This window comes from Cucurbita pepo, chromosome 8, assembly GCF_057944985.1.
Source record: "Cucurbita pepo subsp. pepo isolate OVF chromosome 8, ASM5794498v1, whole genome shotgun sequence".
NCBI classification, from domain to species: domain Eukaryota; kingdom Viridiplantae; phylum Streptophyta; class Magnoliopsida; order Cucurbitales; family Cucurbitaceae; genus Cucurbita; species Cucurbita pepo.
The window spans coordinates 673520-686869 of NC_141805.1; the positions used below are offsets into that span (position 1 = coordinate 673520).

At 36.4% G+C, this 13350-nt stretch overlaps 2 protein-coding genes across 2 annotated transcripts; both read left to right on the top strand.

The window, feature by feature from the left end:
* The first annotated feature begins 123 nt into the window (after positions 1-123).
* On the top strand, positions 124-7175 carry LOC111801021 (3-beta hydroxysteroid dehydrogenase/isomerase family protein). The gene is made up of 12 exons (XM_023684977.2): positions 124-515; positions 1270-1359; positions 1460-1593; positions 1693-1863; positions 2263-2379; positions 2470-2549; positions 2718-2913; positions 4181-4298; positions 5236-5410; positions 5675-5831; positions 6384-6450; positions 6539-7175. The coding sequence occupies exons 1-12, from the start codon at positions 263-265 to the stop codon at positions 6736-6738; spliced, it is 1758 nt and encodes a 585-aa protein (XP_023540745.2). The 5' UTR covers positions 124-262; the 3' UTR covers positions 6739-7175.
* A 1118-nt stretch (positions 7176-8293) lies between these two features.
* LOC111800576 (putative transcription factor PosF21) lies at positions 8294-12628 on the top strand. The gene is made up of 4 exons (XM_023684330.2): positions 8294-9391; positions 9962-10094; positions 10241-10325; positions 12014-12628. Exons 1-4 carry the CDS (start codon positions 8685-8687, stop codon positions 12343-12345), a joined length of 1257 nt encoding a protein of 418 aa, XP_023540098.2. The 5' UTR covers positions 8294-8684; the 3' UTR covers positions 12346-12628.
* The last annotated feature ends 722 nt before the right edge of the window (positions 12629-13350 follow it).

The window sequence follows — 13350 nt, forward strand, 5'->3', positions numbered from 1 at the left end:
GAAGTTAAAGAACCAAAAACAACATTAAGGGGACATATATATATATATAGCCGTCCAACAGAGAACAAAAATTAAATGAACTACCGGTAGAATTAAATAATATATATATATTTTTTTTATTTTTATAGGTATGAAATTTCCGCGCCAACTACTTCTCTCCAGCGTCGAATTCCAACCCTAACAACGACCTCAATGCATTTTCTTCTCTGTCTCATTCTCAATTCTCTTATTTTTCTCTGATCTTTCCTCCTATCGATCGGAAATGGAGGTCGACGATCGCTTTGTGGAATTGAATACCAGGACCTGTGTGGTGTTGGGCGGTCGTGGATTTCTCGGCCGATCTCTCGTTCTCCGCCTCTTGAAACTCGCCAAGTGGAATGTTCGTATCGCTGATTCTGTTGAATCGCTTGAACTCGATCCCTCTGAGCAGGATTCTCTCCTCTCTGACGCGCTTGTCGCTGGCCGGGCTTCGTATTTCCATGTCGATGTTCGCAATAAGGATCAGATCGTTGCAGGTGTTTCTTTCTCTCTCTCTTTGGTTGATTGTGAAACGTGGAGAAATGTTGCTTTGGTTGCATTTGGTTTTGAGTGGATGGAGCTAATTGAAGTGGTTTTGATTTTTTTTTTTTCTTTGAAATGCGAAGATTTTGAGATGTTTTCCCTGGCTTTGGAGCTCGTGGAATTTTAGAGGATTCGGATTGGTTTATTGTACACATGCTTTTTTGGAGTTTGAGTTAACTTTATCTTTTTGGAAATAACGATGGATAGAATCAGAAGATGATCGGACTGTTGAGACAGTTTCCATGAACTGCTGTTGAAGTCCGAAGAATTATTTGATTTGTTAAAAGGTTGTTAAGATTCGAACGAAGCTTGCAACTCTAGGTTCTTGTTTCTTTCGTGGTGCGCATGACTTTTTCTTTTGTTTTTTTTATTAATTTTTCAATTGTGTTTGTAAGGGATTTCGTTTGGAATATTCTCTCTGTTGAATCATAATGTTCGATTGAGAAACTTCTGTTATCTATGAATTTTGTGGAAATTCTCAACTGCATCATAATAAATAAATGAATAAATAAAATGGAATGTCTTCGACGGAGAAAAAATTTCAGCTATCAATAGCGATGGGAGGTTTCCTGTAAAATTTTCATTTATTGCCATTCTTCACTGTTATTGCTTCCGTCTCTGACGCCTATTTTCTATCCATAAATATGTCGATTACTTAATTAGGTACCAGCTACTTGTATGACAGAGTGATTTTTTTTCCTTTTGCAGCTCTCAGTGGTTCTTCTGTTGTGTTTTATATGGACTATGAAGATTCACATTCAAATGATATTTATCTCTCATACATGTTTATAGTTCAAGGTATAGAAAGCCGTTAACCATTTGAAAGAACCCTTGTTATTCCGAACATATCCCACTTCAAAGAAAGATGTAATTGCCAGCATCTTGATTTCTCATTTAGGTGCCAAAAATGTCATTAATGCTTGTCGAGACTGCAAAGTAAGACGGCTAATATTCAACAGTTCAGCTGATGTAATTTTTGATGGTTCACGTGATATACAAAATGGAGAGGAGCCATTGGCATACCCACGGAAAGTATGTTGCTATCTGAACTATTTCTCAGTCATCTATTTTGGACATCCCTAACATTCTCTTCTGCTAATCATTTCCTCATCAAGTGAGTACTATGTACAGTTTGAGGACATGTTGAGTGACCTAAAGGCTCAAGCTGAAGCACTCATCCTGTTTGCCAACGATATAGATGGACTTCTAACATGTGCACTTCGCCCAAGCAATGTTTTTGGGCCAGAAGACACACGACTAGTTCCTTTCGTGGTGAATCAGGCAAAATCTGGTTTGGCTAAGGTTTGCAAAATTATTTATGTTTTACTCCATGCTTTGTTTTAGTGCTGCATGTAAACCTCTGTAAAATCCATAAAATATTGTGGATTATTTGTGCTTTACCATTTAAATGAGCGTAAGCATAAGAACCATAGACCTAGTAGAAATTGGTGCCATGATACAATTCATTGTAGAAAGGTCATATATCTAATAATTAATTGAGAATAAATAATGAATTGAGAAAAAATGGAATAGAGTTAATAGAATAGCTATAGGATCTTTTTAATATTGAAGTACTTGATGAACTCGTGTTTTCTTTTCTCAAAGTAAACTTAATGCATTGAGAATGCATGCCTGTTAGTGTGATCTATACAAGATGTACATTGTCTACTCTTATTGAAGTAACAGAGTTTCTCATTTCAGTTCATTATAGGGAATGGCGAAAACCTGTCTGACTTCACATTTGTTGAGAATGTGACCCATGCCCATATCTGTGCAGAGGAAGCACTAGATTTTCGAATGGTGTCTGTGGCTGGAAAGGTATCACGTTTAAAAGATTGATACATGCCTTTTCTAATAATTTTAGTGATAGGGTTCATAAGAAAGCATTTCCTTTTTATCATTATGTAGGCATTTTTCATCACCAATTTTAAGCCCATGAAGTTTTGGGAATTTATCTCTCTCATTTTGGGAGGCTTGGGTTACCGAAGGTACAGAATTACAGTCCATGAACTTTTAGACTTTGTTGTTCTGTCGATCCCTTTCCTAATTCTTTTATGCTTGCGTTTGCATATATTTGATGAGGATACTAAGGCTAGATAATTTTTAGTTCTCATTCTCTTTCGTTTGTAATTCTATCTTGCTATGTGTTCTGGCAGGCCATCCGTAAAACTTCCCTTTAAGATGGTTTGGAATGTTCTCTTGTTTTTGAAATGGATACATGAAAAGTTTGGATTCAGTAGATATAATCATTCCACTTGGGCTCGTTACATTCAGCTAGCCACGTGCACTAGAACCTTTAACTGTGTTGCTGCACATAAACAACTTGGGTACTCTCCTATAGTCTCCATGGAAGTAAGTTGTAATGAAAATATGTATCAGTTTCTCTTCCACTCAATATTTTTATTTAAATTGTTTTCTGGAAAATTGTCTCCTGTTTTTCTCACTTGTCTTTGTTTACTATCCTATCTTTGATTAATTTATTGATACTTAAGACAGGATACATATGATTATGCTGATTGGGATTTTTTGGTTTAGTCCTTTGGAAAAAAGGATTTGGTTGTAAATGAAGAACTTGAATTTTAAATTGTCTTGGGCGACCTTTGGGGGTTATGAGGTTTACCAACTCCCCTGTTGTATTTGGGTCTCCCTCAAGGGAGTATACCGAAGCTTTATCCTTTGTGCAATTCAGTGGTAGAGAAAGTTAAAGATGGTTCCCGTCCTCCAAAGGGGTGATAAAAATCAAAGCTCAGCAGAATACTTTAACCCAGGGAAAATTGACATCCAGGTGTTACAAAATTAAAATCCGTTTAACAAACATGGATAGTGATCATCCATGCAAAAAGCCCATATCATGTTCCTTGAAACAGACAGGCTATTATTGTTGTTTCTAGAGAATAAAGGATTAACTGGCTAAAAGAAACTCATCTTGGATTCTCAATCTTATTGACAAGAGTGCATGCCTTAGCCTCTCTTACTGTTAATATCTTATAGAAAGTTAGAATTTTCATAAAGGTAAAAGGCTTAGGAGCACGAATATAAATACGAAACACGGATACGACATGGGACACTTTAACACGTTATATTTAAAAATCTAGGGTATAAACACGACAATGACATGTTTATGAATAATAAGATTATTGAAAGTTTAAGAAATTAGAGCTTTTATTAGGGAGTAGGGAGAGAGGCCCCAATATCTAATGTGGCTTTCTTATTTTCTTCCTAATAAAATTTAAAATAATAAAATTTTAAAAACTTAAAATCCGGCTTCAAGCACTGAGGCGTGTTTCATAAGGAGCAGGGTGCCTTTTGCCTGGGTGCTTTTCAAAGTGCTGCTACTTCTGGACATGTAGTTCATGGAATTCATGCTTTTATTTTCCTCTTGAACTTTTCTGACACCCGAAAGCCACTTTCATGGTATCTTCCCAAATAAGGTGGTGACAATTGCATTATGGAGCTAGGTACTAGCTGAATTTTTGGATTTGTTAGAGAAGCTAACGTAGATGATGCAGCTTACAAATCTTCTGCAACTTCTGTTTGATTGGAACAGTCGCCCCTTTGTTTGAAGCACTGATAGCAGTACAGTTACAACTTTTTGTTCTCCATTTCTTTTTCTTTACAGGAAGGCATCACACTAACCATTGAATCATTTTCACATTTGCGCAAAGAATTATCTCTTGCAAGTCTCACTGAATTTACCGAAGAATCAAAAGCCGATAAGCTGCTGGGTGGTGGAAGAGGTTCAAACTTTTTCTCATTTAATGTATTTAGCATCATTTTCTATATTAATAATGCTTAGACTACTTCAATCGTCATTAAGTTGAATTTCCTGATTTCAACTTATCGACTTTGTGTTCTCTAGATGATTGTATTTTTTGTATTTTATATGTAACTTGAATGGTTGTTGCCAATTGACAAAATAAATGCATGAACATCACCTCATTCAATTTGATCATTATGTAGTTAACTAGAACCCCCAGCGGCTCAACTGGGACTGACTGGGAGCATGCTTGATATACAATATCCTTTATATGTCATTTTAAATCCTCTACAAATAAAGGTTTAGTTTCTTGTATTGAACACTTTTGTTAATAAATTCCTGTGGGTTATTATTTTTGTTTTAGAAAATTCTCTCTTTTGTTATTTAGGCTACTACACGGATATTTGGCCTGTGAGTGGAATTCAAATCACAGATTTCATTTGTAATTGCATGTGTTATAAATTGGAAAGCCTTTTTGTAGTATTCCTCTTTGGGAGGGAGTTTCCTCTATCCGTCCTTCAGGGTATGGTTTTAATATACTCTTACACGTCTAACAGAGGAGAAGAGAAGAAGAAAAGGAAAAAAAGAAGAAAGCTTTCGCATCGTTGTTTTATGTAATATTTTGGGGTGCTTTGTGTGTCTGGTTTTCTCTTCTATTGATGGGTTCTTTTTCTTTTTTTTTTTTCTTTTCTATTTTGCTTGTACTCGTACTCCTTTCATTTTATTGATGAGAAGTCTTGTTTCTATGCTAGAAAATACTCTATGGAGAAGAATCTCATTTACTGATGAATGTTGAAATTCATCTGTATACCATTTCAAATTTATAATTGTTCTTCCTTATTGCTGCATTATTTGGTTTACCTCCGTAACATAAGGTAAATCTGTACTTGGAGAATGACATTGGATTCTTTCTGCAGTTGCCGATATATTGTTATGGCGAGAAGAGAAGAAGTCATTCACGTGTTTTCTTGCTTCGTTTCTATTGTTTTATTGGTTTTTTCTACGTGGAGGAACTTTTATATCATCGGTGGCTCAGCTTCTGTTGTGTATCGTTGTCGTCCTTTATGGATATGGCTTCATACCAACAAACATGTAAGTATGCTCATGAAGAGCTTCTAGAAATTACAATTCTTAATCTTTTATGACTTTATGATTACTTTCTTTATCCTGGAAGTGGAAGTGAGATGTTTCACATCCAAAATTCTAGGATCCTTGATTTATTTTTCTGCAATTAGTTTTTCCCATGATTATTGTTTTCTCGTGTAAGTGCATGATCATGACGAGTCCTTTTTTTTTTTTCTGTTAATCATCACTATTTTAATTTTAGTTGAACTGATGCTGAGATTTTACCATCAGATATGGGTTTCCTGTCCAGAAATTATCTGCGACTATGTTTGGACCATCTGATACAGTAGTCAGAGATTCGATCATGGGCATAGCATGCTTGTGGAATAGAGGTGTACATAACGCAAGATCATTGGCCCGAGGAGAGGATTGGAATTATTTTTTTAAGGTATGACTTCGACTCTCGTACTTTGTTTGTAGAAGACGCTGCTGCGCTGTTTGTGAAATTTTGTATTTCATGAAGTTTTGCGTGCACTGTCCCAGTATTTTCTTTAAGTGCAAACCAAGAGACCCAATAGGCACGGTGACAAAGAAACCAAATCTCTTTTTGTTGTTTATGAAATACATAATGTGTGGAAAAAAAAAGAGGAAAATATAGCGTTAACTTCCAGGGTTATGTCATACGTTGTTGAATTTTAAAAGGTCTTTAATAGGTTTAATAGGGCTTCAAGTGATTGGTCCAAATCTATTCAACATTCTTTTATATTTTATGCATAATAAAACTATTTCAATTTTTTGTTTAACAGATACATGAATTTTCAAATACTTTAAGTCTTAGAAATATCAAAATTTTGATCATATAATTAAGCACGATCGAAATTTTGAGCTTTTTACTGCTTCAAATTCATCTTAAGCTAATAGAATAGTTGGTTCTAAATGGTTCTACTTACCGTTTTGTGTTGTATATTTCACATAATTAAACGTTTCACTGATTGTACAGGCCGTAACATTTCTTTACGTCCTCAAGCTGTTTCTCTCACGATCCTTGACTTTGCTGATAGGCATGGGTAAGTTACAACTAAGTTTATTCCATAACACCAGGCAGTGCTTATTCCTTCTGACTTAGTTCAATAACTAATGGTAATAACATTGTAGGACTGGTGTTTGCATTCACTGCATTCTTTGTGTATGAGCAATACGAAATCGAGATTGATGGATTTGCTAAGTTCCTTTTCATCAGCATCATGGAATTAAAGAGTGTACTTGCAAGGCATTTACCACCTCCATTGATGTCATTTCTCTGGTGTGATGAATTATCACATCAACCTAAAGAAGTTGCAATGTCAAAGCGTTAGAGCATAATCCCAGAACGTTCAAGGATTGGAAGATTGTTCGAGTGGATCTCCTTCCGATCTATCCGTTAGCTTGCTCAGGTTTTTACCAGAATATATAACGTCTTTCCCCCCAGGAAAAGCGAAATGGAGCTAATCTATCTTATTAGGAAACTCACCCAGGTTCTTATCTTCTCACAACATTTTATACCATCTCTGTGCAATAAAACGTTGAAATGTGATGCGTAGTGTAGCAGGCGCGACCGAGATGTTGATGAATATTTGGGTTGAGTCTGGCTCTTCCCTCCTTTTCTATCAACAACATTACTTGTACTATTGGTAGCCAGCAGCTAGGGCAGTTTTTCAAACGTGGGGCTGCAATTTCATTTTCCTTGAAACACCGTACAATCTTGAAGATGATACAGATTCCCTCTCCCCTTGAATGCAATGCAATTTCTTAAGCCTTTTACTTTGTGATTTAAAGTTACTTTGGTTTCTAAATTTTACATTTTGTTCTATTTTGGTCTCAGAACTTTTTAGGAACTTTCAAAATACTATCTATTAATTAGATCATGATTCTGTCGATATGTTCTACATTGTCATCTTTATTTTTTTGAACTATTTGAAAGTTGTTTTATAGAACAGTTTGGGCCTCAGAGAATATTCCAAATGTGGAGGGAAGGTCAAAAGAAAGATGTTCATAGTAGAAAAACAGGGCACTTGAACCAAAAGAGGAAGAAGCTCTAGGTTGGATAACTCAACCCTGATTCATGTACTCCACATGTATGTACATCAATCAGGGTTGAGTTAGAGACAGATCCTCAAAATTTTATCTTGCTTCCTATACTTTTCCTCGTTTTTACCGGGTTAGTTTGCAATTCAATCGAGTGGTCAAAGACAGATACATAGTACTAGTTTCGTCTCTAATGTTTGAGAAAATCAGGGTTTTAAGACAGATATATAGTACTAGTTTCATCTCTAATGTTTGAGAAAAACAAGGTTTTTCCACGTAATAACGTTAACAAAAAACTAGAGAGAAATGTTCCACTTCGTCCAAAATCTTGTGGCAAACTCTAATCAAGGAATTCCAATGAGAAAAAGGTGTGAAATGAGAGATTTTTCTTTAGATATAATTATAGTATTATGCGATAAGCGGCCGCCCGTCAGCGATCACCACTGCCAAGAATGACATAGTCGGCCGCCACCTTCTCGTTGGTTTCGTGGTGCTATAGACCATCTCATTAGAGGCATATGCGCAAGTTTTAGGAACCAATTATAATTATAAGAGATATAAGAGATCCAAGTTTTAGGAACCGTTTTATTTAATACGCTTTTATTATTCGGTCAAAGAGTAGGAGGATGCTCTTACACCAAAACCTTTTAAAAAAAAAAAAAAAAAAAAATTTGTGGATGAAGATAACTTTAATATTTATTTGGAAAATAAAAAATTTGTGAGCTTTGTATTTTATTAAAAAAAAAGCAAGGAGGACAATTATCTTTTTCTTGTGTGAGCCCACCTTTTGTTATAAAATTATTAAAACCCTTGATTTAATTTTGTTGGATTGCGTAAATTCGGACCCGATTCCCTCTCTACAGCTGTCCTTCTCTCTCATCATACCCTGCAAAAGTCATCGTTCCCCCATTTTTTTTCTTCCCCTTCCCCCATTTCTTGCGCCTCTCTCTCTCTCTCTCTCTCTCTCTCTATTCTCTGCCGCGTGTTTCTCTACTACCATCCCGTTTCGATTTCTTGTTGTAGTTTGGTTTTCTTGCAATCTACGCCTTGGTTGTTGTTGTGTTCTTCCTCTTCATTTCCACCACTTGATTCCTAATGCTTGCTTGAGTTGAGGGCTTTTGATTTGATTTGATTTGATTTCTTGAATACCCATTTTGGAGCTTTGGTTGAATGTGGAGAGCTGTGGTTGTTTGATGAAAAAATTTGTTTAGTTGCTTTACAAGGGTGTTTTTAGTTCATGGAGAAGGACAAACCCCAAAGCCATTCTGGTGGATTTCTTCCCCCATCGAGTCGCTACTCGAGTCTTTCACCAACTGCAAGTAGTTTCAATGGAAAATCCGAGACTGCTTCGTGTTCAATGTCGCTTCCTCCAATGGCTCCGAGTCCTAATTCTTCCGATTCGGGTCAATTTGGTCGTGGAATGTCCAGTGATTCCAATCGTTTCAGCCATGATATTAGTCGGATGCCTGATAACCCGCCGAGAAATATGGGTCATCGACGTGCCCATTCCGAGATTCTGACTCTTCCTGATGATATTTGTTTTGACAGTGACCTTGGTGTCATTGGTGGTGCTGATGGGCCTTCCTTTTCTGATGATACTGAGGAAGATTTGTTGTCCATGTACCTTGACATGGATAAATTCAATTCTTCCTCTGCTACCTCTGCAATGCAAGTTGGGGAGTCATCTTCCGCTGCTGTAGAAGCAAGATCAACTCCTACTTCAGGAATTGGAGCTGCAACTTCTAAGGATGATGCTGCTGTTGGTTTGAAGGAGAGGCCAAGAGTCAGGCACCAGCACAGCCAGTCCATGGATGGCTTGTCAAGCATAAAGCCTGAGATGCTTGTCTCAGGGTCTGAAGAAGTCTCTGCCGCTGATTCCAAGAAAGCTATGTCAGCTACAAAGCTTGCTGAGCTTGCGCTAATTGACCCCAAACGTGCAAAGAGGTATAAATCCTTCAACTTCGTAGGATGTTCTATCTTAGTTGCAAGAAATGCATGACGCTATGAAGTGATTTGGTCAATTTTTTACAGTAAGTTTAGTGTAAGCAACTATTATCATTGCAACTTATGAACTAGTGAATAAACTCTGGGGCCTCCTCATGCTGTACATCATTGCGCTCTAATGAATGAAAATCTTAAATTTTGGTAGATAGAAGCCAAATCATTTGTCTTGGATGTGTATGTTCTTTGTTCTTGTAGTATATCTTCTGATGAAATTACTTCATTTTCCATCAAGATAAAATAGTTTGTCTATCAAGACTTTTTTTTATGAATTTTGGCTAAGAAAGTGGAACCCAATCATTTGTGTCGAGTTCTGATGCATCATTTTACATTTAAATGGTGTTGAGTTCATTTACATGGACTGTGTTTGTGTGTTCTCTTAGAGCTTGAAGAGCCTCGAGCCTTTTTTTTTTTTTTTTTTTCCATGTTTACTACCTCTTCCTCTCCATTTAAAGCCTGTTTTCTCCAACTTCTCCAAATTTGTTCATAATTCCTCTGTTGTGCATTGCATAGGATATGGGCAAATAGACAGTCAGCTGCTAGGTCAAAGGAAAGAAAGATGCGGTACATTGCTGAGCTTGAACGGAAAGTTCAGACTCTGCAAACAGAGGCAACCTCATTATCTGCTCAATTAACCCTCTTACAGGTGGTTATCACAAAATTAATCGTGTTTATCATATTTTTGGATGTGTAATTTATGTTTTCATATGATTTTCATTCCAGCATTCTGGTTTATCTGCATTTGAATTTATATAAAACATCTTGCTTTACGTATTGCCTCCTTATTATCAGAGAGACACCAATGGTCTTACTGCTGAGAACAGTGAACTTAAGCTGAGGTTGCAGACAATGGAGCAGCAGGTTCACCTGCAAGATGGTAAGGACCTCTGTAATCTTTGTTTTTTTTTTTGGTGACTGCACATTATAATTGCCTTCTCTTAGCTTTTTATGTAATCTCTCTGTTTTGTAATTATCGAAGGTACTTGTTGGAAGATAATTTTATATACATTTCTTAAATACATAGCGACATTGTAAGAGTTGTAAGAGTTGATACAGAAGAGAAAAGTTGATTAGATTTATAGAGACATTGTAAGAGTTGATACAGAAGAGAAAAGTTGATTAGATGAAGCGTCAGATTAGAACTTGTTAATGATTATAGGATATGATGTGTTTTGTTGAGAGAGATAAAAATTTGCAGCCTATGAGATACTTGACACAGTTTAGTGAGATGGTTGTAGGAAATTGATCGATAAACATCTGAAGAAGGATTCCTTTATGCAGGAAGATAAGGTTCTTCCGATATTAGAATATCGCTTCAAGTTTCATTTTGACCTGGATATTAGATTGCACTTGTGCTTCTAGTGAATATTGAAATAGTTAATGACTGGGCTTCTCTTTGAGTTGACCAGCTCTCTGAAAGGAGCTGAGCTGTGGTTTTCTGGTTTTTATTGCGCTTCTCAATTAGTTTATTATTATCGGTTAAACCAGTGTATTGAGCTTCTTGCTTATTGTCACAAGCCTCATTTGCATTAAAGATATGACACTAGTCTAGATGTTGAATTAAGGCACTTGGATCGGCTATGTAGGAGGCACAAGCACATGGTGCTTGCCTTACCTTGTCGGTCACTATCTTGAAAACATTGTGTAATGCATGTCGATATTTGGAGGATTAAGTAATTGGAAACTCGAGGGGTTTAGAAATGTTCATAGAATTAAGCAATTACCATTTTGTTTATTTGTTTGCGTAGATATTATGGATCAGCTGCAATTAACCATATGCTTAAAGAAAACATTTCGCAGCTCTCTCTTGCTGAATAGATCATGCTTGATAGATAATTCTACAACCGAAATGATTTGAGAGATCCTGCCTGCATGCAATGTTACATTGCTAGAATTGGCATGTGCACTGCACATTTTATATTGGTTAACACATGGTATCTGGTTCCAGTTAAGAGGGTACTCTGTTGTAGAAATTGTCTTTGGGACTGATTGATCGAGGCCTGATCTCTAATTTCCAAACATCGTGCTTTTAGATTGTTATGTTTTCTCGTCAAGGTGAGAATTGCTCACCGGTTTGACATATACCCTCGACCAAGAGGTCAAAGGTCCAAATCCCTCTACCTATAAATGTTTTTGAACTCAAACAAATAGGTTGTTATATTTTCTTCATGTGAGGCTAGAAATTTGTGTGCCTCTACAAATTAAAAGCCATTACATTGGTAACTACTGCATTTGGGAACAACAATGATGTGAGATCCCACATCGGTCGGTTGAGGAGGAGAACGAAACATTGTTTATAAGGGTGTAAAAACCTTTCCCTAGCATACATGAACCTTAAGGGGAAGCCTGAAAGGGAAAGTTCAAAGAAGATAAAATATGCTAGCGGTGAACTTGGGCCATTACAATTTACCATACAGTATTAGATTTCGACCCCTTGACATGATAGAAGATTTCTTGAATTAGGGGTAGAATTGAAGGGAAACCGTTCTTAATTGTGTCATGACGACGATTCAATAATATTCTTGTGGGGCTCCATCTTTATTAGCATCATCTCTCTTTTGACAGCTCTAAATGAAGCATTGAAAGAGGAAATTCAACATTTGAAAATATTGACTGGCCAAGCAATCCCAAATGGTGGATCAATGTCAAATTTTGCATCCTTTGGAGCTAGCCAACCATTTTACCCAAACAATCAAGCAATGCACACTTTGTTAACTGCTCAGCAATTTCAGCAGCTACAAATCCACTCGCAGCAGCAGCAGCAGCAGCAACATTTTCAGTACCATCAGCTACATCAGCTTCAGCAGCAACCGACGGGAGACATCAAAATGAAAGGACCGACTTCTTCTCCGAGTTCGAGAGACAACACATCAGATACGTCCTCTCCCTCTTGTTGAAAAAGATAGCCTGTGAACCTACTGGTTCTTAAAGCTTTTGATGGTTAGCTATCAGAAATTTAGTTGCATTTGTTATCCAAATACCACATTTCTGTCCTCCCTACTACAAGAGCATTTTGTTTTCCTTCCCTGTGTCTGTTAATTTATGTGTAATGTTCATTTGTTGTAGACAGACATGTTGTAGTTGCCGCTTTGTTGTTAGATTGTGGATATCACAGTTTCTCTTATTATTTGTAGCTTAATTTTCTTTTCAAGGTTTATTATTAACCTTTTTCTTCCTCCAGTCATATTCTTTATTTATTTTTTATTTTTTTGTAAAATAAATGTTCTTAATGTATGTTTTGGAGATACTCTCATCATCTCCTTCCGATTAAATTATAAGTTTCAGTCTCTCAATTTTTGAGAATGTGTCTATTTGGTATTGTATATAATTTTCAAATTTTTGTCTATTTGGATTTTAAACTTGAAAACATATCTAACGGGCTTTAAATCTTCAATTTTGTGTATAATATAGTTTGCTGGTCTATGAGACTATATTTAAAATATACGAACTATCTAGACACAAATGCTAAAGTTCATGGTCTTATCAGACATGTTTACCGTTTAGGTTCTTATTAGACATGTTTAAAATTTAAGATATTTTAAATTAGGTAACTGGGCAAGATTAGGATCGCATAGGCTAAGGAGGCAGTGGTATGAGTCTCATAGGTGGCCGACAATGAACTCGGGGTGTACCTCGAGTCATTTTTCTTCTTTTCTTGCTTGGTGACTCAGTTCTCGTTTTGTTTTGGTCATTTTGATCTGCTTTGGAATTGTTTGCTTTATTTGGCTCGTAGTTTATATGGGTTTTCAACCCGTTTATGTAGTTCAATACCAAAATAAGAATCAAATGTGCTACACACTCCAAATTTGGTAATCACCGAAAAAGGAGCAAAATCTCATTTCTTCCAAAAATAAAAAATAAAAAAACAACATGCACGATGACCAAACGCCTGGCCCTATAGA